This window comes from Hydra vulgaris, chromosome 10 (assembly GCF_038396675.1).
Source record: "Hydra vulgaris chromosome 10, alternate assembly HydraT2T_AEP".
In the NCBI taxonomy this organism is placed as follows: Eukaryota; Metazoa; Cnidaria; class Hydrozoa; order Anthoathecata; family Hydridae; genus Hydra; species Hydra vulgaris.
The window spans coordinates 13,944,285-13,970,869 of NC_088929.1; the positions used below are offsets into that span (position 1 = coordinate 13,944,285).

The 26,585-nt window shown below is 28.5% G+C and overlaps 2 protein-coding genes across 2 annotated transcripts in view; both read left to right on the plus strand.

Annotated features, from left to right (window-relative positions):
- The window catches only part of LOC100201978 (transient receptor potential cation channel subfamily A member 1), a 38,560-nt gene extending 12,528 nt beyond the window's left edge, over positions 1-26,032 (plus strand). Inside the window, exons 2-7 of the mRNA XM_065807303.1 lie at positions 1,663-1,824; positions 8,874-9,136; positions 9,983-10,249; positions 19,240-20,043; positions 24,150-24,299; positions 24,392-26,032. Coding sequence (XP_065663375.1) covers positions 1,663-1,824; positions 8,874-9,136; positions 9,983-10,249; positions 19,240-20,043; positions 24,150-24,248 — 1,595 coding nt within the window. The 3' untranslated portion in view covers positions 24,249-24,299; positions 24,392-26,032. The remainder of the gene's footprint in view (positions 1-1,662; positions 1,825-8,873; positions 9,137-9,982; positions 10,250-19,239; positions 20,044-24,149; positions 24,300-24,391) is intronic.
- On the plus strand, positions 24,419-25,921 carry LOC136086153 (GATA zinc finger domain-containing protein 14-like). The gene has a single exon (XM_065808430.1). It carries the CDS (start codon positions 24,419-24,421, stop codon positions 25,919-25,921), a length of 1,503 nt encoding a protein of 500 aa, XP_065664502.1.
- Positions 26,033-26,585: the final 553 nt, after the last annotated feature.

Consider the following 26,585-nt stretch of genomic DNA (forward strand, 5'->3'; position numbering starts at 1 on the left):
CGTAGCTTTCCTTTTCATCTGGAGTGGGCAGTATTGACACAAAACGTAGAATTATTGTTATCTGTTCAGTATGGGAAATACCTGGAGTATAGTCAACAATAATTGAGTAGTATTTGCTTGCCTTCGAATCAACTACTATATTTTCTTTGACTGCTTTAAATAAAATTTGAATAATTTTATTTTGAATATTTTTACCCAAGTATTGACTGTAAATTTCTTTGCTTTTTATTCTCCTGATATGCTCTTTTATCACAGGATCAAACTTTGCAAGCAGTTCCACTGTTTTCAAAAAGCAACCATTATTGTTATCATAAAGTTTATCTGGAGTCCTTCGTAAGACATGCTACCAGGGTTTTGTTGTTTCGTCCATTTGTCTCTGCTGAACTGAATCAACTGTAGATGATCCTTTAAACCTTTTAAAAAGATCATGCCAGGTCATATAACAATTCAAATAATCTAAACTTGTCTCGTGAGCATTCAATCTGTTATTTAAGTTTTTGCATTTTGATACACCTTCACCAGAAACCTCAGCAATCTTTTTAGAAAAAAGCTTGCAACAAATGCAAAAGGCAGCGTCTTTTGTTTTAGAATAAACTAGCCACTCACGTTTATATTTTTCCCCAATTTTGGTAGCTTCCAAAAATAATGACTTATATTAAATCTTCGTTTTTTTCCTTCTTGACTAGTGAATGGAAAGTCAAAATCCATTATTTGAATTGGACCAACTTTGACCAGTAGATCTGTCAATGACACAGTATTTTAAGGTCAGCTTCCAACATCCAAGTAATTATCGGAGATTTCTGGTTCAACTGCGCATGTTGTAGACTCAATGATGGTGTCCAATTGGTTGCTTGTTTCAGAATGATTACAATTGAGATCATTTTGGCTAGTTATGGGTCACACTGTAATCAAATTTTTAAATATTACTTAAATTGTTAATGATATTCTCGTCAAATTTAATATATGATGAATTGTTAAATGTTTGATTTTCTTACTTGAATGTTTTGAATACTTTTGTAATTAATAGAATGGCACTGAAACAACTTCTGAGCAAGTTTTTAAATACTGCTCCAAACTTCCCTTACACTTTGACTGAGAAACATCTTTTTCTTGTTTTCTTTTTAGGTTTTTAGCTCCTTATAATTTTTTCTTTCTAAACATGATGGTTGTTTTTATATCCTCTTTTGAAACATTTTTTTGTAAAGAGTAAAAAATGTAACATGCATTGAATTGAGTTAGCTTCATAAGCAAAAACTTGTTCAATGTGGATTATACCAGTAGTACTGTATAAACTGGTTTTTAGTTTTTTCCCACAATTATGGAAAGTTTTCTTTAAAAATTTTTTTATAAAAATGAAATCTTAATCTAAAAACTATTTTATTTTTAATTTATATTTATTTTTAATTTTTTTTGTTTTTGAATTTTGAATTTTCTATTTTTTTGGCGCCCCCTTTAAAGTCGCGCCTTTGGTGCTTGGCCACGCTGTTTAGCCGGCCCTGTATATATATATATATATATATATATATATATATATATATATATATATATATATATATATATATATATATATATATATATATATATATATATATATATATATATATATATATATAAATTTGAAAAGTAGTTTATTTAATTCTAAAAACTGAAATTTTCATGTAGCTTCTATTAACGCAAAAACAATTGGAGAAAATCAAACACCACTTCACTACGCGGCAAAAAACAATGCTGTTGACAGTGCTCGCATTATATTGCATATGGGTGGTGACATTGGTGCTAGAGATTATAAAAGAAGAACCCCTTTATTTGTTGCTGCTGAAACAGGTTTAAAATAATTTTTTTTTTTTTAAAAACATTTAGAATAATGTTGTCTGCACTATATTAAATTAGCTATTAGTTATTAAATAAAGCTTTAAGGTTTCATTAGGTTCCAGATAAAAACTTTAAGGTTTTATTAAGTTGCAGATAAAAACTTTAAGGTTTCATTAAGTCGCAGATAAATTTTTTTTTTTAAATGGTAAATTTGAAAAAAAAAAATTGATTATTTTCGTTTTTTTTAATTTCAAACACGGCTTAAAATCTAGCGGCAATTTTTTTTTTTTTATTAACTTTTAGTTATTATTGATAAACAGTACTTACCTAAAAAAGTTGAAAAAAAATAAAAAATCTAAATAAATAATTTTGTGGCTTAGAATTTTTTTGTCAATTTTCTCAATTAATAAATACAACGTTTTGTTTTTTTTATAAATGAGAACTGTTAATTTCCATAGTTTTATTTAAAATGCAATTTATTAAAATAGTTTTAGCAAACAGTTCGGGGAAAACTGGGAAAGATTGCAAATGGAGCAAGATAGCTTTTTATAAAACAACTCAATTAAAAAAATTTAAAAATGGGTAAAAGCGAAATTAGTTTTACGTCTTGTATTTTAAAACGGTAATTGGTTTTTTTAAATATTGTAAACGCGAATTTATTCGCATAAGTTTATTTTTTGTGCTTAAAAAAAAATACCTCGGTTTCGTAATAATACTGAGTAGGATAGAGCGAGGTATATTGAGATACTTAAAAGTTTGTTGCGGGTTAACAAATTATAAATAACAATACTTTTAATAAGTTTCTTAAATTGATTTTAGTCATTGATTTTAGTCATTGATTTTAGTAAAGAAAAGAACAGAAATAGATATTTTGACTACCAAATTAACGAATTTCTAACGTAGCGAATTTTTTCGTAATTTGCTAACGGGTGTTTTCAGATTCTTTACTGTTTTTATTTGTTCGTTTTAACTTGGGTATGGGGACAATATCGAAAGTAAGAAGTCAGTATCTATGTTACCGTTTACCTTAATGTTGCATGTAGAAACAGCTGTTATCATAAGTAACGTAACTATGAGTTTCTAAATTTGAGTTTTAGCTCTTCAAAATATCATTGTTGCTTACAATAAGTTTTTTTCCATAAATTTTATTGGCATTTAAAGGTCAAATACCTACACTTGTCTTGTGCAGGTTTTTGCCCAAAAGCTACAATTATAAGCGTTGCACTTTTCATATAAGCTAAACAAAATAATTTCCCTCAGTTTTTTGTGTATATTTTTTCATATTAAATCTTGAAAGTTTAATCAAATACAAATCAAAATATTTTAAGAAAAAATTATTCATAGGTTCTATATTACATATTGTATGAACAGGGATTGATAAAATTAGTGAAAACTTTATCGCTTTCAGAATCGATTAATATCAAATTTTTAGTTTTTAATTTTATTTCCATATAATAGACGGAAATGACATCGCGCTTTTTTTATAGTTCTGTCAAAAAGTTAAAATATTTTTCAGCTGGTATTTTGTTAAATTCATTTAATTTGTATAAAGAAAAGCTTAAAGGTTTGCATAAAAAAGGGAAAAAATGATGCTTTAAAAACCCTGAATTAAAACTTTTATCAGCTTAATTACCAATCCTACTAGTTTATTTAACTTATCAAAAGAATAATAAACCTTGTTCTTTTCATATTACGCATGTTCAGTTGCATGTATTTTTTAATTGATTATTAATAAAATCTTCCATCAATTAGGAAAGTTAAGATAGAAGATTCTGTTTAACTTCTATAGACTTGTTATAATCCTCATTAAAAAAAGAATTCATACTTTGTTCAGCTTGATTATCAGAAATATGCTAGTGTAGAGCAGATTCAGATATGCAATATACATAAGCAGCTTATCGAATACTAAGTTTCTATTTTTACTTTTTAATATTTCACTCAATTTAACATAAGTATAATGAACTATATATATAAAACTATATAAATGAAAAGATTAAATTTGTATAATATATGCAAAAATTATGAAGATTTTATTGACAGCTTCTAGAAAAGCAGCTTTTTAACTTTTTTATTTAACTGAGAATATTAAAAATCACAAATAAATAAAAAATTACTTTTCAAGGCTATTTTTTTTCAGGCAGAAAGCAAAAATTAAAGATCTTCTTTTGATAATAATATTCCTAAAATCGGTGATAATATTGCTTATTATAATGTTATCTATTTTTAATTTCTATAATTGTTATAATGTTATTATATTTTTAATCTCTCTTTAAAACAAGGTGTTTTCCTGATAAACTTAAAATTGAAAGGGTCATACCTATTTTCAAATCAGGAATAATCCTGAAAATTACAGACCAATTTCAATTCTTAAATCTTAAAGCAATTTGTGTTTAATCGAAATTCGACTTTTCTAAAGATAAATAGTAATCTATAAAAAAATTCTATAATAATAAAAAATCTATAATAATTTGGATTTCAGCCAGGTTCAACTGACCATGATCAATTTGAATTTCAGCGAGGTAATTCAGGTTAAATGACCATGACCAATTTGAATTTCAGCCAGGTAGTTCAACTGACCATGCGATTGTTAATATTCTTCATGATATGTTTAAAGCTTATTATTATGAGGTAAACTTATTATTGTCAAATGACAATAATAAGTTTACCTCAGAGTTTTTATAAATCTTAGCAAAGCTTTTGATACAGTTAACCATAACATTTTTATAAAAAAACTCAAAAGCTATGGTATTAAAAGTACATATTTAGACTGGTATTAAAAGCGCATATTTAGATTGGCTCAAAAGTTATCTAAATAAGAAAAAACAATGCTTATCATACGATAAAAGTTGAGTCCGATTACACGACTTTAAACTGCGGTGTTCCCTAAGGTTCCATTCTGGGTCCATTTTTATTTTTTATTTATGTTAATGATTTCCATAAGTTTTGAAAAAATTTTAAAATCAGCTGTGTTTGATCTGAATTTATTTTATTCTGATGGAGATGTTAACTTTTTATTTCAAATAGTAAACAACGAGTTTTTAAATCTAGCGGAATGGTTTAAAGCGAGCAAATTGTCCACAAATTTGAATAAAACTAAGTATACTCTTTTATATAGTCTTCACGATAAAAAAAACATTTAAATTTATATTATTTTTATATTAGCAACTCTAAAATAATTAAATAGTCATCAATGAAGTTTTTAGGAATGATGCTTGACGAAAACTTGACGTAGAGGGAAAACATAAAAACGATAGAAGATAAAGTTTAAAAAAATATTGTCATATATACTAAGCGAAGTATTAATTAAACCAAAACTGCTGCCAAATTTTATATTCCTACTTTCTACATCGTTATATGAACTATGCAAATATTTCTTAGTGTCGCTCACCAAGAAATATTGGCAAGATGTGAGTAAAATAAAAAAAAACTGCTTTGCAGACGAAAACACGCTGTCAGAATTTATTCAAGTGCAGGTCGATTCACAAATCCCTTAAGAACTATATAAAAATTATCTCATACTCGATGATTTTCCGTTAAATTTTAATCAAATTTTTGTTTTTATGTACAATCTTCATAATAAAATATCACAGATAATGCCTATTACATTTTATAATAAAATTAATCACGTGTACCCTACAAGATTTTCAGAGTACAATTATAAGCATAGTTTTTTGAGTTGTAAATACTAATAAGGCTTCTTTGTGACTTATATCTTGAATAAATTTGCAAGTTAGTTTCAAGCTGTTGTTTTTAATATTTTTCTGTTTTAACAACATATCACCTAATATCCATGTATCTATGAATATGTAAACTATGAAATGATAAATAATTTTAATCAATAAATATAGTTACCTTTTAGGTAGCCAAAGTCACCACCAGTACAGGGGTGACTTTGACTCACCTTTGAAATTAAAAAAAGAGGGTCAAAGATATAATTTTTTTATTTTTTATTTTAATTATTTCTTTCTTTGGCATCATGCACATCTAATGCAATTTATATCAACATATTAATCATTTATAATTAAGTTTTGAAAAAAAAAAAATTTTTAATTTGGCCAAAGTCACCTCATTTTACGGTACAGATTAGTAACTAATTTTGGAAATACTTATGAATACTTGTATACGATTTTTAAATAGTAAAACTAATTCTATGTATATGATTTTTAAATGGTACAAAATAATACTATTAATAATGCTCATATTTATAAGGACCGATAAAAAAAAAACTTGTTGCTTTAACAGTTACATAAAACTGGTCATCAACAACAACAAAATTTGAAAATAACATTTTTATGAATCGGGTCTATTTTTCTTTCTGCTAATACTCAAACTAGGTACAGATGTTTAAAAAAAAAAAAATAATAATAATATTACAAGTGCAGCTTGTCGAGTTCGTCAAAGTTTATTAAGTTGTTACCATAAAAACATATTAATATATATTCGTAATATCTGTCCCTATTTTTATCGTCAAAGAAAAAAATAACTCAAAAATCCAATTAAAACTTAGTCAATGACAAAAAGTCATATCTTCACTATGACAAAGTTCAAAAATAACGGTAGGTAGAACATTGTTAGTTACTTTTAAATTTTGTGACTGAAGCAGTTAGTCACTGTTAAGTATTGTTGCTAAAACAATATATTGTTTCAGCTATAAAATTTAAAACTTGGTTAAAGCTTAAATATTTTTTTACCCATATTGTTAGTTTTCTCTATAGTACTTCATTTTCTTATTAAATTTTAAAACCATTACGTAGAAGGTTTAGAAGCTTTTCATGGCTTCGGCTATTTTTAAGGTGAAGAACTAATCGACAGTAGTTCCGGTCCTTGAGAGGCATTAACAGAAATGTCTTTCTTTTTTTATGCTTGAATGTTCAATTGTGCAAGTTTAAATATGTTAATATATTATTTGTTCAAAACACTGCTAGTTAATGACCTAGTCTTAACATTTCTTCCTTTAGGTTTATTTTTTTATTGAACAGTTTATAGGTTTGTTCCGGTCATTGCTAGATATAAAATGTATAATGTGTGATATTTAAGTAAACTTTAAGTTAAAGTCTTGTAGGTTCATTTGTATAACGCAATTTTTTTGGTTTGGATATTTTTGGTTAACTTATATTAAGATATTTATCAATCCAATTGGACTATAAAAATCAGCTTTCCTTATATGCTTTTCAATTTTAGAATACGCACGATCTAAGAGAAAAGGGCTACTTCGTAGTGATGTAGATAATGCCTGAATTTTCTTTAAAAAAATGTAACAAAACATCTGATACTATACTATTCCAATTTTGAGGGATGGAGGAGTAAGATTGAGTAACTAGGTTGCTCACTTTGTTTTCCTCTGGCACAGCATCTAAAGTTTTGCAAAAGGCACTGTCAAGATCATTGCCGGCTCTGATCGCAATTGATTCAGTACATATATGTACTGTATGTACCAAAAAAGATTACTGATAAAAACTCTTTTTTTGTTGTTGAAAAGTATGCTGTTAAGTTAAACACACTTAATTTTTTCTGATGAAAAGTGAAATAATTTTATTTAGTCACTTACTTAATTGTTTTCCTTTTAGTTACTTTTTGGTCTATTTATGGTTGTGCAGTGGTTTCCATTTTGACTTGTATAGTTTTTGCCAGCTTGGTATGTTTTTCTTTCATTACATGCCCAGGTTTCAGGTATAGGTATTTGTTTTCGAACTTTTTTTGTTCGTTTGTTGAATTTGTTTATTAAATAAGGTTTGGTTAGGGTAGAGCGAGACTGGTTGAGTACAGTGGAAAGTTGGCCAATTAAAATATATCTAAGACTACGCATCGCATGACAAAACATCAAATGGATGAATGTAGGGAAATTGAATTGTAACAATTTACAAAAAAAATTATTGAACGGTAATCAAATAAGATGCATGAGGAATTTTTCTATTTTAGACCAAAAAAAAGTAAAAAAAACTATTACTACTTTTCTCTTAGATGTTTCGTTGATGATTCATTTTTATTTAACTAATGTGTCACTTAGACTAATAGTTAAGCAGGTTTAAAGAAAATAAAAAAACTGAACCTTCGAAGACAAAGAAACAACTTGATGAGAATGATAGAATTGAGCCAAACGTGAGAATTTTAGCCAAAATCTCAGTTTTGGCGAAAATGTCAGTTAGAACCTTGTCAAACCAACGTGACGAGATTTTATCCTATTGTAGTTAACCTTTGATCACTCTAACAACAAATTGTCTTTAAGTTGTTAATGGTTTGGTAAAAAATAATTTTTTTTGGTTTTTCTTTTGTGTTAGAGTTTTGGACATTCACGTGTCATTGTCCAACAGTAATCAGCCAGCATTTTACATTCCGTCTTCCTTGATATAAAAAACGCAACTTTATTACATAAGCAATAACAGCGCTATTTGAAAAAAAAGAGTTTATTTCTACCTTAATGAAATGTGTTACCAGCCCTATTAATTTGTTTTTTTAGATTAAGTTTATTTTTCAAATAAAACAATCTTTGATTAACTTCTTTGTGTTAACTCATTTATTTAATGATATATTTGATATTTAATAATATTTAATGATATATTTAATATTTAATGATATTCAATGATATTTAATGAAAAAAATATAATTTTTCTATAAATAATGGTTGTTTTTAAAATTTTAGAAAAGTGTCTATATTCTAAAATGTTAACATTACAGATCGTGCGACTGTTTTTGAATGCAGGAAATCAAAATATGTAAATATAAATTTAGAAAAACTTATAGCAGTAAAACTTTTGATTCGTGGCATCTTAATATTTTGTTTGACATCTTAATATTTTGTTATAACATCTTAAATGTAGACAGGCGAATTAACTTATTCATCAATAGGTACTACCTTGTCTAGTTATTTTACTCTAGTACATTGGAACAGTAGTCTATTAGTAAGTAGTAGAACAGAAGTCTATTAGAAGTTGTTTTTTCTTTGACTGTTATTTTTTAAGTTTTTAAAGTTGTTTTTATGAAACTTTATATTATTAACATTTTTTTTAGTATGCTATTCTTTTATGAAGAAGTCGTAAAGTAACGAAAATATATATTTGTAGGGAGATCTCAGGCATGCAGATTTTTAATTGAACAAGGTGCACCAGTTGGCATTTTTGATGACGTAGGAACAGCTTTGATGGTTCTTTTAATCGAAAAAATGCCTGATGTAGCAAAGATAGCATTAGGACAATTTTATATTATTGACAAAGCCCTACGAAAGCAGTATTTTTACTTGAACTATTTGGAGCAAGGAGTTTGGAAAAAAATGGCGAGTAAAAAAGGCAATTCCATTAGAACATCGTATGCAAGAACTCCTTTAGAGGTTACTTTTTAGTATTTGAATCAACTTTTCATATTATAGTTAGTGACTGGGATTGTCACCATGTGCTGTTTATTGTTTTGACCAACTTGTTTAAACTGTTTATAGAAGTTGTTTAAATTTTTAAATATTAAATTTGCCATACTTATATCATTTCTTAATAATCGGTTTTAATTTTAGTTGGTTAAAACTTGTGTTATTAACTCTGCAGCAAATAATTTGATATTTCATGTAGTGTTGAAGTTGACATTACTTTTAATTTTACATTTAGATATTTGATATTAAATTAAATTAGTATCTAATATGTAATTAACAATGCCACTGTTTTACTGATTCCGTAATGCTGTAAAGATGGGGTCATAAAAATGGCGCTACTGTCGCGATATAGTTTTTAAAGAAATTATTTAATAAAATTTTCAGTTCAAAAAATTTTAATTATTACCGAATTTTCTTTTAAACATGTAAATTGTTAATTTGAATTATTTTTCAGATAGTATATACACTCATTAAGTATGAATCTATACTTCATTGGATTCCCTCCCAGCAAACATTCGGTCTAAAATAGACGTCTTTTAAGCGTATAAAAAAAGTTTAACACGTTTGAAAGTTGTATTAAAAACGTCTTTTTTAGACTAAATGTTTGCTGGGCTGGCTTCAATTCACTTTTCAAAAGAAACAACAAATTTTTATATATTAGCGATTACTACAATTGGGCGTCCCCAAATTTACACGCACACACACACACGCACACACAAACAAACACACACAAGCAAACACACACATATGTAATATATATAATATATACAAACGGGTTCATTTGTGTTCAATAATGAAAAAATTCTATTTCAGACTATCTGCATCTATAACGAGAACGAATTGATCATGCATCCAGTCATTCTTCAATTAATTACCATCAAATGGAATTTATTTGGCAGAATGTATTCTATGGTTGACGTAGTGATTAACTTTCTATACACGCTATTATGGACTGTCATTGGAATAACCTTGCCAAAAGGAGAAACGAATAATTCATTTTACACTCCATTTAATGTCAATTGGTGGCGAATTACTCTTGAACTTATAAGTGTTTCTCTAGCTGTTTATTTCATCTTAACGGTAAAAATTTAATAGATTAATTTCAATACAAGTTTAATATATTAAAAAAATATGTCAACAAATGCAACTAATAATGAATATAATGCAGTGAAAATGGTGTTTAATATGATTAAGATATAGTAAAAGATAAAATATAAATATAAGTAAAACATAAAATTCTGACGCTATTTATTATCAAACAATTTAAAGAACTTTTTAAAATTGATTTGCTGTTAGAAATCGCCTTTTTTTTAAAAAAAAGAAGACAAAAGAAAAAATGAGTCCATTTAATGAGTTGATTTAATGGGTTGATTGGGGGAATTTAGTTAATATAGTATTCAAAATTTAGTAGAAGAAACTCAAAAATTTATTTTTCATTATTAATTTCTTGCTTGCTCAGCGTGAATTTTTATCGTAAAAATATAGAAAAGTGATTTGAGTGTCTAATACGTGATTTAAAAGCATGCAACAGTTTTTGGCTATAATGCTAAGTTTAAATGATATAACTAAAAGTATGATATGATATGACTATATGATATAACTAAAAGTCGTAAAGCTAAAATTCAATCCATTTTAATGATTTTTTTTTCGTTATCTTTTTACAATATGTCTATCTGATTATATTTGTAATGTATTTGGTCTATTACTTTGTACATTTTTTTCTAATCTTTGCAGGGAGTAATCATTAGTGTTATTTCTTAAAAGTCTTTTAAGATTTTTAAAATTTCTAATCACACCAAAAAAGTCTCTAAAAAGTCCCTATTGACCAGTAATACTATTAAGCGTGCTTTATAATGAGATATTATCAGGTAACACTATGACACTAGGGCGTTTCATTTCTGACAATTTTTAGAAAATGGTTACGTTACATGCTTAACGGGGTAAATAATGGGCCAAAAAAAAGTCTGTAAATTTTTCAAAATTTTAAAATATCATCTAGAGTTCGTTATCTTAAAAAAGTAGCTTTTTTTTACCCTTTTTTCAACTTTAAATTTACTTGGTGTATGCAATAAAGGTAATCGGATTTTAAAAAAATTGGTTAAAGTCTTAAGGTCTATTTTAAAGTTTAAAGTTTTTAACAAATTTTTTTGCTAAAAAGTTCCATAAATGCTTTAAAAAACTTAATACTTTAAATAAAATGTAAAACTTAAGTTTCGAGCATAATTGACCTCTAAAAGTCGTTGCGTGATAAAATAGTTCGCAAAATAAACACCTGTACGTATATATAAATTTCTTAACAAAAAACTTATTAAAAAAAAGTTCGTTGTTAAATCAATTAGCAAAATTAAAATTTTAAAAACAAATTTAAAACTAGTTTACCGGAGAAGCGAATATCTTATTATTTTGATGAACCTCAAAAAAAACATAATCAAGATTGGTAAATTGTTTACCCTGAAACCAATAAATTATCGAGCTTCAGTCGTCTATCAACAAAAAAAAACATATGTTAGGTAGATACTCTCATTTACATTTATATTCAAAAAGCAACACTTCTGCAAGAGATATTTTTAAACTTGTTCGTGGTAAGCTTAAGGAAGTTTGGGAAAAAGCTAGAGGACCAATTCGATCAGATAACTCTTGTCTTTCATTGGTTACCAAATTGTTGGGGGAAAAGGTGAAAATAAAAAAAATTGATCAAGCAAGTCGAAATGTTAAAGCTGGAAAAGAAAAAATTGTCAGATTTTGTAATAATATTTAGCAACTTTGCGACATTTGAGCAGAAAATGCATATAAACAGTTATTAATATCACGTAGACCAAAATGGAAAGAAGATTGGGCATTTTATGAAGATCAAAAGAGTAGCAGAGAGTATCACATAACAGGTAGCATAGATTTAGGTGTTTTATTTTTTTTAGAACGTCAAGATAGACGAAGCATGAATTTTCGGAGAAGGTCAAGCGAAGATCAAAAATCTAGTGTCTTTGAAGTCAGTGAATTAGTTGAAAGTGCTGACGAAGAAGGTCAAAAGGGTACAAAGTTTACTTCTTTATCACCAAAGAAAAAAAAGAACCCTTTAAAAAATTCACTCGAAATATCAGCAAAGAAGCTCTTAGAAGTAATGACATCTGTGGCAGACCGATGTTGTTTATCAGTTCGCCAACAGCTTCTATTTTAATCCACTATCATCTGCAAAAGCGAAGGCCAACTTAATGATATGTCCATGTCAGTATCAACTGTGCATTGTCAAAGACAATATGCGCGGGATAATATTGTTCTGTTGATTAAAGCTGACTGGAAGATAACAAACCTAAAAAAGCCAATTTGCACTGGGGTTTGAAGCTTTTTCATTTAGATATAGCTCAAAACGAGGAACTTGTAGCAGCTCTTATTAGCTAATCTCTTAACAAGTACCTATTTATTTATATAAATCCTATGTATACTTTTTACTTTTGTTTTCAAAGAAACTAACTTACCTTTTATTTGCAGGCCAAAACTTACTGGTGTACTTTTGATTGAAGATTCGACGGGTAAAATTCAATGTGATGTGCCCATGAAACTTGCGCAAGATTGGAACATTTTGGAAAACATTGTTGGTATATGCTTTGATACTACAGCAAGCAACACAGGTAATAAAAAAGAAGCTGCAACTTTAATTAAAACTTAAAAGTTAGAGACCTCTCCTATGGCTAGCATGCCGCCATCATCATAATGGGCTGCACATCAAACATGCATTTACCGCATTACGAGGAGATAGCAAGAATCCAGATGAAACCATTTTTAAACGTTTCCAAGCCAAATTTGAATTGATATTGATTACTCAAACTTTAATTTTTTTTGAATGGCCTACTAGCATCAAATCAAAAATAATTAATCAAGCAAGTTTAGTTTTGAAATGGCTTTACCAATGCCTCGAAGAGAAAATATTTCCGCGAGAAGATTATCTTGAGTTATTTGAGTTAACTATTATCTACCTTGGGGGAAAGCTATCCATGGACAAAATATTTAAAACTCACAAACCAAGCGCAATTCACAGTTCGATATTCATGTCACATTCTATATATATTTGAAAAATGAAACTCTTATCTGATAAATTTATTATGTCCAATGATGAGCAAATTATAATTCACCGCATGGCTAAGTTTATTAGTCTTTTTTATTCGATGCAATTTCTCCGCTCGAGGATTTCCGTTTTTTGCTCCAGTCGATGGCTTCAAATTTTTTTTTGCAATAAACTGGTATCAAGAAGAAGATTCAGATATCGCCACCGCTGTGATTCCGTCAATTAACCGTCACCTTTGGTGTTTAACAGAAGAGCTTGTTATTTTATCTTTATTTAATGAAAAATTGTCAGAATTTACAATAATGGCAAAGAAACTTTTTTTCTATCCCAAGACCAAAAACTTTTTTAATTTAGAAACCAAAATTTCCGACATTAAGTTCTTCAACCTTTATCTATTTTTTAATTGGACCACGGTCTTGGCTTCCTTTTGATTTATTAGGACTAATAAACAACCAGGAATGGTTCCAGATGAATCCACAAGAATGGAAGTTCTTCCAAGATTATGGAGCCGCTGACAATTTTGTTAAACAATTAGAGGTAATAAATGATTGCGCCAAAAGAGGAATCAAACTTATTGGTGATTTCCGCGAGAGTGCACAAAATGAAGAACAGCGACAATTTATTTTGCAAGTTGTTGAACAGCACAGAAAGCAAAATCCATCCTATTCGAAATCAAAACTAATTAATACTTTATAGTATTTTTTATATTATTAGTATCTTCTTTATTATTATTCTTACGAAAAGCTGAAGCCTAAAAATAGCCTAATTGAATTTTAGTTATATTTTTTTTAAGATTTAAAAAAATAAAAGGTTTTGTAGCTTTATATTTTAATACGGCGACCTCTAGACATTAACCAATTTTTCTAAAAATTTTACCAAATGTTCATCTAACTTTTGATATATATACATCCGGTAACGTAACATAAAATTAATTATTTTTAAAGTTATTCAAATTTAAAGTTGAAAAAAGTGTAAAAAACGCTATTATTTCAAGATGGCGATCTCTTGATGACATTTTAAAACTTAAAAAAATTTACAGACGTTTTTTAGCCCATTATATACCCCGTTATGCATGTACCGTAACCATTTTCAAAAAATTGTCGGAAATAAAACACCCTAATATGACACCATTTTTAACTTGACAAAGTTTTTGTAAAATTTGCATTGTTATGGTTAAAGTACACTTAGTAAAACTTATATTGTTAAGATAGTGAAAAAAAATAATTTCATATTTTTATACGTAGTACACAGATTAAACCAATTTCACCTTTTTTCAATATTTCTGTGCATTTGAAATAAAGATTTGGTCACGTTTAAATCTACTGTTAACGACAATGCTTCACTTCGAGGAAAGCACCGAGAAACTCTATCGTTTTCTCCATTCAAGGAAAATAAAAATGATTTGACAAGTACCATTTTTAAAGTTTGCTAACTTGTTGATATTTGTAATAAACTTTTGAATAAAATTTCTTGGTTGTCAACCAGTGTTTGAAAAATATGGAGGTTTTATAAGAGACATGGACACGCATTGAACATGGATACGCATTGGGCATTGGAAGTGCAATTAATTTATTTAAAATAGTTTTTCTATCATTTAAGATTAACTTAATCAAGTTTGTTATTAACAAATATAAGTTTTGTGCCAAATAAGATATTCCAGCGTGATTTAACAGCTAAAAGGATCTTAGATCTTTCCCTTTTTTTTTTTTTGTTTATTTTTGAACAAAAATATTATAATATTATAAAGATTTATAAAGATCAAAATTTAAAACTGAACATACTACTGTTTGACAGTAAACATAGTAAACAGTAAAATAAAAATATTACATAAGAAATATCTAATAACAAGAACAGGGGAGAGCGGGGGAAGATGACTATGTTAACAATTTTTGTTGCTTATTCAATTATTTTCAAGGTTAGTTAACTAATTTTACGTAAACATTTTAGAGTAGCCTTTTGTGATATTAAATATACTAACATTTACTTATTCAAATGAAAAAATTAAAGAATAATTTTTTTTTTTTACAAAAATCTTAACAAATTGTCATCTTGTCCCAATACTGGGGCTATATGACTTTGTTCTTAGGCAAATATGACAACAATAGCTCACAATATTTTATCTTTTGAATATTTTACATGGTTTAACAAATGATAACTGTGTTTTTACATCTTACAAGCTATTAAACTAAGCGTAATGTAATGTAATGTTGAAGTGTTTAGTGGTACCGCTAACAATACTCACAAATAAAAATACTATTTTCATAATTGGAACATTCCTCATGCCACCACTCTTCGCATTTACAGTACTGAATCTATTCTTCTGTTGGAGGGTTACAATATTCCTCTCTACAAACACGAAATCTTATAATATCATCCTTTGAAATTGATGCAACTAGATTGTTTGTCCTGGATTTTATTGACTTAGGCCTACATGAACTTATTTTGAGTTTATTTACACCTTTTTTAGCTTCACAAGCTTCTTTCCTTAGTTTTTTTTTAAATTTCTTGTTTTTCGTTCTGCTTTTTTTATTTTTTTTAACAGTTCTTTGAAGGGTGTACTTGTAGAATGCTTGAGCTCATTTATCTTGCTTTTTCGTTTTTTCTCACGTTCTTTTGCTTTAGGCAATGGTTTGAAATTAAAAACTCTAACCGGCTTTTTTTGGTGCATCGGAATTAGCGTTTGCTATAAGTTCATCTGAATGATTTTTATGATGTTTTTCTACTACATGGGTCTCAGGATTAGTAATATTGTTTTCAGTTTCATTGCCAACAACATTATGGTCAGTAGTTTTTGTAGCAGCATAGTCATATTTGCTGAACACAGGTGGATTATAAGGCTCGATCCTACATTCTTTAAACCCATTACCGGCATTTCCAACAGTAGGTACTTTAAAGTAAGCGATGCTCAAATAAATACCAACATTTTTGTTTGTGATAGATTGTCCTGGATGAGTGGTCATGAAGTTATCACATGCTTGGCGATAGTAGGTTTTTAATGGGGCAAAAAACAAAATATCAAGTGACTGGAGAAAATGTGATGCGTGGGGCGGCAAATCAATCATGATGATTCTCACTGCAATACAATACAGCCTCCAAATTTATGTGATTTTCCATAATTAATAGGCAGAAGATTCTTTCCTTGGTTTCACGTCTAGATAAAAGTGCTTTAAGAATAATTAAAAACGTTCTATTCTTTCTCCAGCCGTTATCCCTACAGTGGCCTTCACTTCTAGGTAGGGCTGTTTCTACAAGTTCAGGAAGCATTCGTTTTCTGGCAAATGCAACTTAGCGCTAATGCAACAAATTATAGTTATATTTCTTCCTCTATATACGGAAACAATTTTAGAAAATTCTAGATCCTGTAGGACTGAGAACTATGGCTTGCTTATAAGGCACAGTAGACACCCTGACTCATCTGCATTGTAGATTGAAAAAGCAGGAAATTTGTATTTTTCCTGCTGCTCCCTGAAAATATCAAAAAACTTGTCTACGTTTAATTTATTGAAACCTATTGCTCTCTAAATTTATGTTTCTTTGTAAAATTAGCTAGCCAATCTTTTCCTGTCATCTTTGTATTTTTGTTGAACGGATACGAAACACCATACTCCTCAGCAAAGTTCGAAAATTAGTTCAAAAATTAGTCTTGTGCATTGTTTTTTTGTTAATCAAAAAAACATTTTGTCCATTGCTGTTGTTTAGGATTTTAAATCTTTCCGCTATGCAGCATTAAATACTTCTCTAAACCTTCCTCCATGAACCGTTATTCTCTGAAATAAACATAAGCATTTTAGTTACCTCGGACTAATCATCTTGCCCCGGACTTGTTTAAAAAAATTGTTTTTCCTTGCTATGAAGGAGGCAATTATTAGACCTTTTTTTTTGGAAATAGGTAGCACCTAAACTAAATTACAAATAAATGTTAAAAATAAGCGATATAGCTTATCTATATCTGTAGCAGAGCTTTTTTTACAAATGCATAAAAGTTATAACTTGGCAGCGGTAAACAATAAAATCTTCGCAATTAATACAAAAATGGTGATTTCAGCGTCTCTACACAATTTTTTAACGAACAGCCTATAGGAGTGCTAGTAGTGTCCAATTAATGCTGCCATCTAGTGAAAAACTGAAAATTTAAGATATTTTTTATCCTGCCTCGCAATTCATTTTGCCTCGCTCTCACTTATACTAAAAAGGTTAGAAAGGTTTTCACATTTTGTTCGTTTTGTTTTATTGTTATTTTTTTTTACGCATTTCAGTAAACCATTTTATATTAACATAGTTAAAATTAAATTTGATACACAATAAGAAATAGATAAAAGATATTTTTAGCTTTCTGAAAACAAATTCAAATACAAATATATGCAATTGGCATATATTTGTAGTTGAATTTGTATTTTCCAAATACAAATACAAATATTTGTACTTCAGTTTAAGAAAAAATAAAAAGATTTTTTTTAAACTAATAAAATGGCATACTAATTAGAAGAATGTAAACAAGTCTTCTAACAAATATCATAAAAAAATTATTTTTCAATTTATTTTAGTGTAATAAATAAAATAACAACGAACCTTTTGGTTTTTCCAACAAAAAAAACAACAAATACCGGTTAACCTAGTTTATGGAGTTGCAAATATATTTCAATCAAATAAATACAAATACAAATATTAAAAATTTTTTTTAATCAAATACAAACTGAATACAAATACGTAAGTTTAGCTTATTTTTATTAAATACAAATATGCATTTGACCCCCTGGTAATTAGACCATAAGGCTTCTTGGAGCACCTAAATAAGCAGAAGGAAAAAAAATCATAACTAAACCCTGCCCAAATTAAAACCTAGAGCCATCAATCAAAATCTAGAGTCAACCAATCAAAACCTAGAGTCAATGTTTAGTTCTGTCTATTCCTATAGTCAATTAATTTGCGCGTAATGAAATGTAAAAAATTATTACTTATAAAATTGTTTATATTGAAATTAATAAATTGTCAGTGGTTTTTATAATATATAGTTTTGGTTTGTAGAATAATCACACATACTAAACAGGAAGAGAACTTGTTTACTAACATGTTTAATGCATTTAAGCAAAGTAACTATAGAATAAATATGTTAGTCTCTTTCTAGCTTAAATGTTTAAAAAATATTTTACAATAAAAATTTTATACTTTTTTTTCTCTATATATTAAAGTATAGAAACTATATTACTAAAAAGCATCATAGCAAATACGCATATTCCTGAAGCTTTCCTTTTACACCAGCATAAACCTTGAAGTATGCGTATAATTCTAATAAACCATAATTTTTTATATATATTTAAAAAAAAGAAAAAAGAGAAGAATTTAAGCATTAAAAAGTGGCACAATCCTTTTCTAAGATTGTCAAGCCCATAATAACAAACCGCTAATTGTTGGGTAAGTTTAACAGTAGCAATCATTAAAACTTCATAAAAAGCTGAGCGCTACGTCGTTCATCTGTAGTTTTTGCTTCAATTTGCTCTTAAACTCATTGAGCGTAGCAATTGTTTTAAGTTCATTAGTTAATACTTTGTTCCATAATTTTGGCCCTCTCGTAGAAATTGAAAGTTCAGTCGCCGCAAAATAACTTTTGGGTTTTGTCATTTAAAAAAAAAAAAAGCAAATAGGAACTTTTTCTTGGTAAAATACAACTTTAGCAATATTGTCTTTAAAATTAGTATACAAGTTGTTTCAAAATAAAATTGTAATATATATGTAGTTGTCTTTGTAATCTAAAAATAAATTATGTTGTTTTTTAATTAAAATGTATTTTAAATACTTAAATTTGGGAACAAAAATGAAAAACATTATTTTTATACTCATTGAGAAGCCTACATTAACATGACGTACGTGATATTGTAGAGCCACTAGACATCACCAACGTGGTCATATTGTGTGGCTCTACAGGGTAAAAGATACCTAAAATATGTAGAAAACTTGGACTAAAAATCAAAAAATTGTGTATTAAAATCTTATTCCAAATATTATTTTTTAGCAAATGGCACAATTCAAACGTGTTGTGAAACGTGAACAAAAGTACAAAGAATGGAGAGTTCGTGAGGTTGAAAGAGATTTACAATATGCTCATCCACGTTGGCCGGAGGAGAGACGATATCTTATTACACAGATGGACAATATTAGAAATTCAAACGTTACGTCTTATTGGAAAGATGGTTGGAACATATTTGAATGGATAACATTTGCATCAATTCTATCTGTAATTGGCACTCGAGTAGCTGCTTGCATGAGCGGATCTGTTTCTTCGTTATCTTGGCATCGAAGAACTTTTTTATTGTTATTAGTACTTTTATGGTTGCGATTTATGAAATGCTGTCGATGCTATCAAAGCTTAGGACCATTTATAACAATGCTCAACCACGTGTTTTTAAATACAATGAAATTCATCTTTTTATTTTTTGAGTTTTTTATACCGTATGTTTGCACGTTTTGGATTGTCTTCGGAGGAAATAGTGAAATTTCTGAGTTTGAAAAATTTAACGACCTTGTCTACCAAGTGTTTCTTATGACTCTTGTGGCAGAATTTCAACAAAAACAGTTAACTGATAGTAATAAATTGTTAGCTCAGATTTTGATTGGTTCATATATAACAATAGCATCAATTGTTTGTCTTAATCTTTATATTGCGCTCATGAATGAAACGTTTAATCGAGTTTATGCTTCTGCCAGAGCAACAGCTTTTATGCTGCAAGCAAACAGGTTGATGGAGTTAGAAAGATCATTGGGGAGAGAGAAAAAAAAAAAGGTCAAACATTTTATGGATAAAGAATGTTCACCACAGGTATTAGTATTGTTTTCTTTACATATTACTTGTGTCAAGAAAAAATTGATTATTAGGTAATTTCTCTTTACCCTCTCCACCTCAAAAAAAATGACTATGTATGACTATATATTAAATGAGTTTTATACTAAAGTACAGTGTGATGTGAAAGTTTCTTAAAAGTTTACAAATTTTATTTTTTTAGCTAAACCTTCACTAAAATCTTTTAGTTTGCCAATCCGAGATTTTTAATGTGTTGCGTAAATATAAATAGAAACACTAGTTTTAATAAGACCAAAGAAAAACTTGCAAAAAATAAATAATTGCTGTAACCGCTCTTTGCAAATATAGCAATTTTTTATGTGTTTATTTTTTAAGATACTCCGAGAATACAAAAGTGTCTAGTTTTGGAGCGCTCAATATTGTGAGCAGTGTGATTTTATGTACCTTATAAAACACTTTTTAAAATTATTAAATACCGATGGTATATGACGACTAAATTGCCCATTTTCTCTATGTTCATACTCGCGTCAACTAAAATTTAAAGGAATGTATTTTGTTAAGACGTTAATAAACTTTACAGAGAACTTTGTTACTTTACAGAAGAGTTACCTCTTTAGAAGTTGCTATAATTAAACAAAAATGAACAAAAAATGTACAACAAAGGCCATTATTGTTCATTTTGTTTCACAATATTTTAGCAAAAACTATAAATGTATTTATGAACCTTGTGTTATAATACAAATGTACAACATAACCATGGAGTATGGTACAAAAATACAACAATATCATGGAAATCGCATTATTTTGAAAAAATATGCAGTTTTTTTGAAAATATCTCTTAGAATGTAAAAAGTCTCAGAAAATAATATTTAATTCTCATTACATAAGCTTTAGAAAACATTATTTTTGATATAATGTTAGAAATAATGTATAGTCATATATATATGTAAAATAGTAACGTCAACATCAATTTCAGATATCCCTTAACTTCTTTTATGAAGTACATACTTGGCACTAAGTAGATTGATTTGAAATAGACCAGACACTGTCATTAATTCCAAGCCTAAATAAAATTATATATATATATGTATATATATATATATATATATATATATATATATATATATATATATATATATACATATATATATAAATATATATATATATATATATATATATATATATATATATATATATATATATATATATATATATATAGATATATGTATATATATATATTTATATATATATATGTATACATATATATATATACATATATATATATATATATATATATATATATATATATATATATATATATATATATATATATATATATATATAGATATATGTATATATATATATTTATATATATATATGTATACATATATATATATATATATATATATATACATATCAGACAGTATTTCCTTGTGGTACTTTTTTTGAAAGTTTGTTGTGGCACTGAGTAGTTCTTCATTGATCATCTTGTTGAAGTGCCAAAGAAATCCAAAAATACTACAAATTTGTTGTTGTGACTCAAATCGACGTTTAAGACCTGCTAGAATAGAGCCGATTATTACATAAAATACATTGATTTTATAGTGCTGTTCTGAATCAAATTGTGTTTTTAACTTTCGAGTGGTAGAAAATCCTGGTGAAATGTCAATATTCATTGCAATTAATTTTGACTCACTCAGAACAGCATCCCATTTTTCACGAATCTGTTGAATGCTGTCCATGAGATTTTTAATGTTTTCCATTTCAACATCTCGAGTTGCATTTCTTGCCTCAATTATAAGATTGGTTTGGTGAATCATTGTGAGGAGCTTCATCCATAAAGATGACATTACAATGCATTCAAATTTTGACAAATACTTTTGAATGGACTGAAGTTCTGACTGAGCTGATACTGTGAGATTGAGAGATTGCAGCTCTTTTAAAGCTGTTCTCAGTGAATTCAAGTGACGGGCAACTGGTTTTACTGCTTCAATCCTTGCTGACCATCGGGTCTTGGAAATACCATGTAGTGAAGCAGGTACATGTTGCTCGAGAATTTCCCACCTTTGTGGACTACTGCTGAAGAAATTATACATTTGCTGCACAATTCCAAAGTAAAGAATTGCTTCTTTGCATGATTCAGCACAGTCAACACCAACAAGGTTTAAAGTGTGATTTCCACAGCTGGCAAACATACAGTTTGGGTTTTCTTCTAGCATAACTGCTTGCACACCTTTGTATTTTCCAGCCATGTTTGGACCATTGTCGTATGCCTGACCAGTACACAGTTTAAAATCTATGTTCAACAAAGTTAGAACGTGAAGAATCCTTGCTGCAATTTCTTTTCCAGTTTTTTTTGAGTAATCGTCAAAATAGAGAAACAGTTCTTCAATGGAAAATTTAGATCCATCAATTTTTATATAACGGATAATGAAAGTTGTTTGCTCCTTGTGAGAGCAGTCTGGTGTTGCATCAACAACAATTGAAAAATATTTGGTGTTTTGAATCTCTTCAATAATTTTGGTTTGAACAAAAGATCCACAGAGTTCAATAAATTCATTTTGAATCCGGGGGTGGACAGATAATGAACTTGTAAGCGCTTTTTGTTCAGTTGAGATTCATGGACCTTTTTCACATGCTCTGATAAAATTGGATCATATTTGCTGAGGAGCTCAATTATTCCGAGAAAGTTTCCATTGTCAGGGTCATAAATGTGTTGACTGGAACCAAATAAAGCAAGCCCACGTTCAGAAAGAAAAAGAATGACGTTCAAAAGGCGCTCAAGAAGTTTTGTCCAATTACTGGTTTCAGTTGACAATTCTGTTATTAGTAAATTATCAATAGAACTTTTTCTGATGGCTGCTCTACTGGCTGAGTTCCATTTGACATAGTTTTGTTTGTGTAATACAGACATTTCATGTGCTAGTATTCGGTCTTTCAACTTTCTCCAACCCCTGGTGATATTCCAACCTAACTGTTCTGAAAAGGTGGATACCTTGGAATCACTTTTGTTCAAAAGAAAGCAGGGTGCACAATAGAATGACTGTTGCACATCACTCCAGCAAAGCCAATCTCTTGTGCATATCTCACCATTGGGAAGAAATTTTGATCTCAGACTAGTAGGAAAGGCGTGATTATAAGAATCTCGTGGAATATTGTTTGAAATTAAAAAGTTTGTTTGGAAACTTTCTTGCATTTGAGTAATATTTTGTTTGTCAACAGTGCCAATGTCAGACACAATCACTTTTGATATATTAGAACAATCTGATTCACATTTTTGGTCCAAACTTTCTGAATATGAAATTTCAGAATCAGAGATGCAATTATCATTTGAGATGGCTTGCAAATTTGTTTCCCTCTGTTGACTGTTGCTTTGGTGAATCAATGAATTTTCACAATTTGATACCAAGCTTTCTAAATCTGTAATTCCAGATTCAGAGACACAAGTTGTATTTGAGATGTCTTGCACATTTGTATCTATCTGGGGATTTTTGTTTTGTTGTAACATTGATTTTTCAGAAGATGTAGTTCCGGATATTTCAATATCTGATTTACCGTGTGTTGGGTTGGCTTAATTTTCCAGTGGTCTTAGAAATTATGTTATTGACTTTAGGCTCTTTGTTTCTTCTTCAATTTTTTGTCTTTTTCGCCTATTGGATGCACCACTTTCAAATTTTCTCTTCATGTTTAAATTTAGCAATGACATTAGTTTTCGATCTTGCTGCAAACAACAATTATTAATGACTGAATTAAAATAAATATCAGAACAAACTTAATACAACACAAATAATTTAATTAAAATAATAATTATGTGTATTAATAATCAACTAATTAAGTATATTAAAATATTGTCTCAACATTGATTAAAATTTTATGTAATTGCTCATGTTATCACAATTTAATAAAAATATATTAAATTTCCGAAAAAATTTGGAGGCCCCTATTTAGGTCGAGGCCTAGGCCAAATTGCCCGTGTGGCCCCCCCTCTGATAGGGCCTGTATATATATATATATATATATATATATATATATATATATATATATATATATATATATATATATATATATATATATATATATATATATATATATATATATATATATATATATATATATGTATATAGGTTATATATGAAACTGGCGGTTCACGTGATGAGGTTAACGATGATAAACAACTTTTGATTTTATATCAAGCAACAAACTCGCTAAAAGAAATCAAATAAGTACTTTCAGATAAAAGTTTGCTGACGGAAACTAAAGGGTGTCAAGAAATAGTAATTCATTATTTTTTTAATAAAATTGCGTATTTTTCATTTAATCATATGTATTTGTTAGAAATTATTGTAAATTATATTTAAAAATTTAGATTGACTTGATGTATCAAAGATTGCAAATGGACAAAAAAGAATTGAGTGAAATAAAGGATTGGTTGTTTGCAATGCAAAATGTTTTTGACAATGCTTCTAAGTTTAATAATAGTGGAAAGCAAAACATAGTTTTTAATCAAAAAAATGATGAAGGAAATAAATTTATGTCTGAACAAACTGTTAAGGCTGATTCAACAGAATACAATAAAGAATTTCAAAGTTTTAAACCAATAATAAAAAATAATCCTATCAGACTTTCTGGTCATAAAGATAAAACTACAAATCAAACATTAGATAACTTAAATCAGAACGTTAGTTTTCAAAAAAACGTTTCAAAAGGATCTGTCTGCAACTTAGAACTTCAACTAAACAGAGACCCGAATGCAATAACACATTCAGCGAATGAAAATTTTTACCTACAAGCACCTTCCAGTTTAAAGTATGCAAGTAACCTAAGTTTAATAAATTCAGATAATTTTATTACAATGCCTAACAATATAAGTTATTCACCTAACAGCAATAACAATATGTATCATTTATACAACAACAACAACAACAACAACAACAACAACAACAACAACAACAACAACATCAGTAACCCAAAAACCGAAAAAGTTGACGCTCAAACAATAAAAAGTAAATCCCCATCTCCAACAATTCGCAGAGACAAAGCTCATCAGCCATTTAACAAAGTTAATCAAATTCCTAACTCTGAAAAAGGTATTTTAAAAGAATCTAAATCAAGTTTAGAAGTTCATGACGTTAATGCTGTTTCGCATTTAGTCAATACAAACTTTTATCCGCTAGCACCTCCTAATATAAAGTACGCAAGTAATTTAAGTTTAGCTCATGCACCTGAGCATTTTACCACAACATCTGATGGTATTTATTATTTACCCAACAATAATGGAACTTTGTCACCTTGTATGCCACAGTCACAAAATGTAAATGAAATAAACAAGGAGTTAATTTCCGGAAAAAAAAAAGAAGAATTATATGGTCAAAAGTTTGAAATTGGTTCAAATAAGTATAACTCTGAAACAAATGTATCAGGACCAATATTAAAAATGTCTACACCACCAAATCTTCGTAAGGAAAACATCAATCAGTCATCAATTAACGTTAGTCCTATTTCTCCAAGGAATACTAGTAAGGGGTCCAAAGTCAACTTAGTGGCACAAAATAATAGAATTGATAGCCTTGTTTCTCACTCGTTTAAAGCAAGTTTATACCCACAAGCACTTTTAAAGTATGCAAGTATTTCAAGCTTACCGCCTCCTCCAGATCACTTTATTACATCACCAGATAATACAATTGATCCATCTAATACCTTAATTCGAAATTCTCAAAGTTTTAGCGATATAAGTTATCATCAATCTTCAAATTTACCTAGTAAAGAGTCTTTACTTCATAATGAAAACACAAAGAAAAAAAAACGGCGTAGAAGTCGAAGCTCAAAAAATAAAAAAGACAATATCGAAGTTGATGCTTTAAGTTTAAAAAATTCAACTTCGGAGACCAAACTCTAAAAAAACAAACAATAAATGAATGCATAAAATACTTTGAAAAATATGATTTTATTAAAAATGTTGATTTTGGAATTCAAATCATATTTATGCAACAGTAATAGAATTGAAAAACATGTACAATATTTGCTCTCGACAAGTTTATAGATTAGTAGTCCCTGAAAAGTATATACAATGGGTGTTTTTTTATTCAAAGACATAAAACTTCGAGTAAGGGAGGGTGGGTAGGAGTGAGTCACGGGTTGGAGTGAATCATAAATCCCATATCTAGAATGCGTCAATAAAAAGACCCCGCACTTCCCAGTGGGCACAAGAACGTTTTGCGAACGTTTTTTAATGGTCCCGTAAAAACGTTTTTCATTGGTTTTTTAAACGTCCATATGAAACGCTGACCAGACGTTTTTTTAAAAACGTTTTGTGAACGTTTTTTAAGGGTCCTAAAAAACATTTTTTATTGGGTTTTTGAATGCCCATATGAAGCGTTGTACGGACGTTTTTCTAAAAACATTATTATTGATAAATAACTAAAAGTTTAAACATTTTGTCTTTATTTACAATTTAAGCATACAAAAACATAATAAAGAAATTTTTATGTTATTCTATTAAAAGCTCTCTTTAGACGATCGCCTATCAACTTATAGACCAAATCGAATTTTGCAGTATGAGA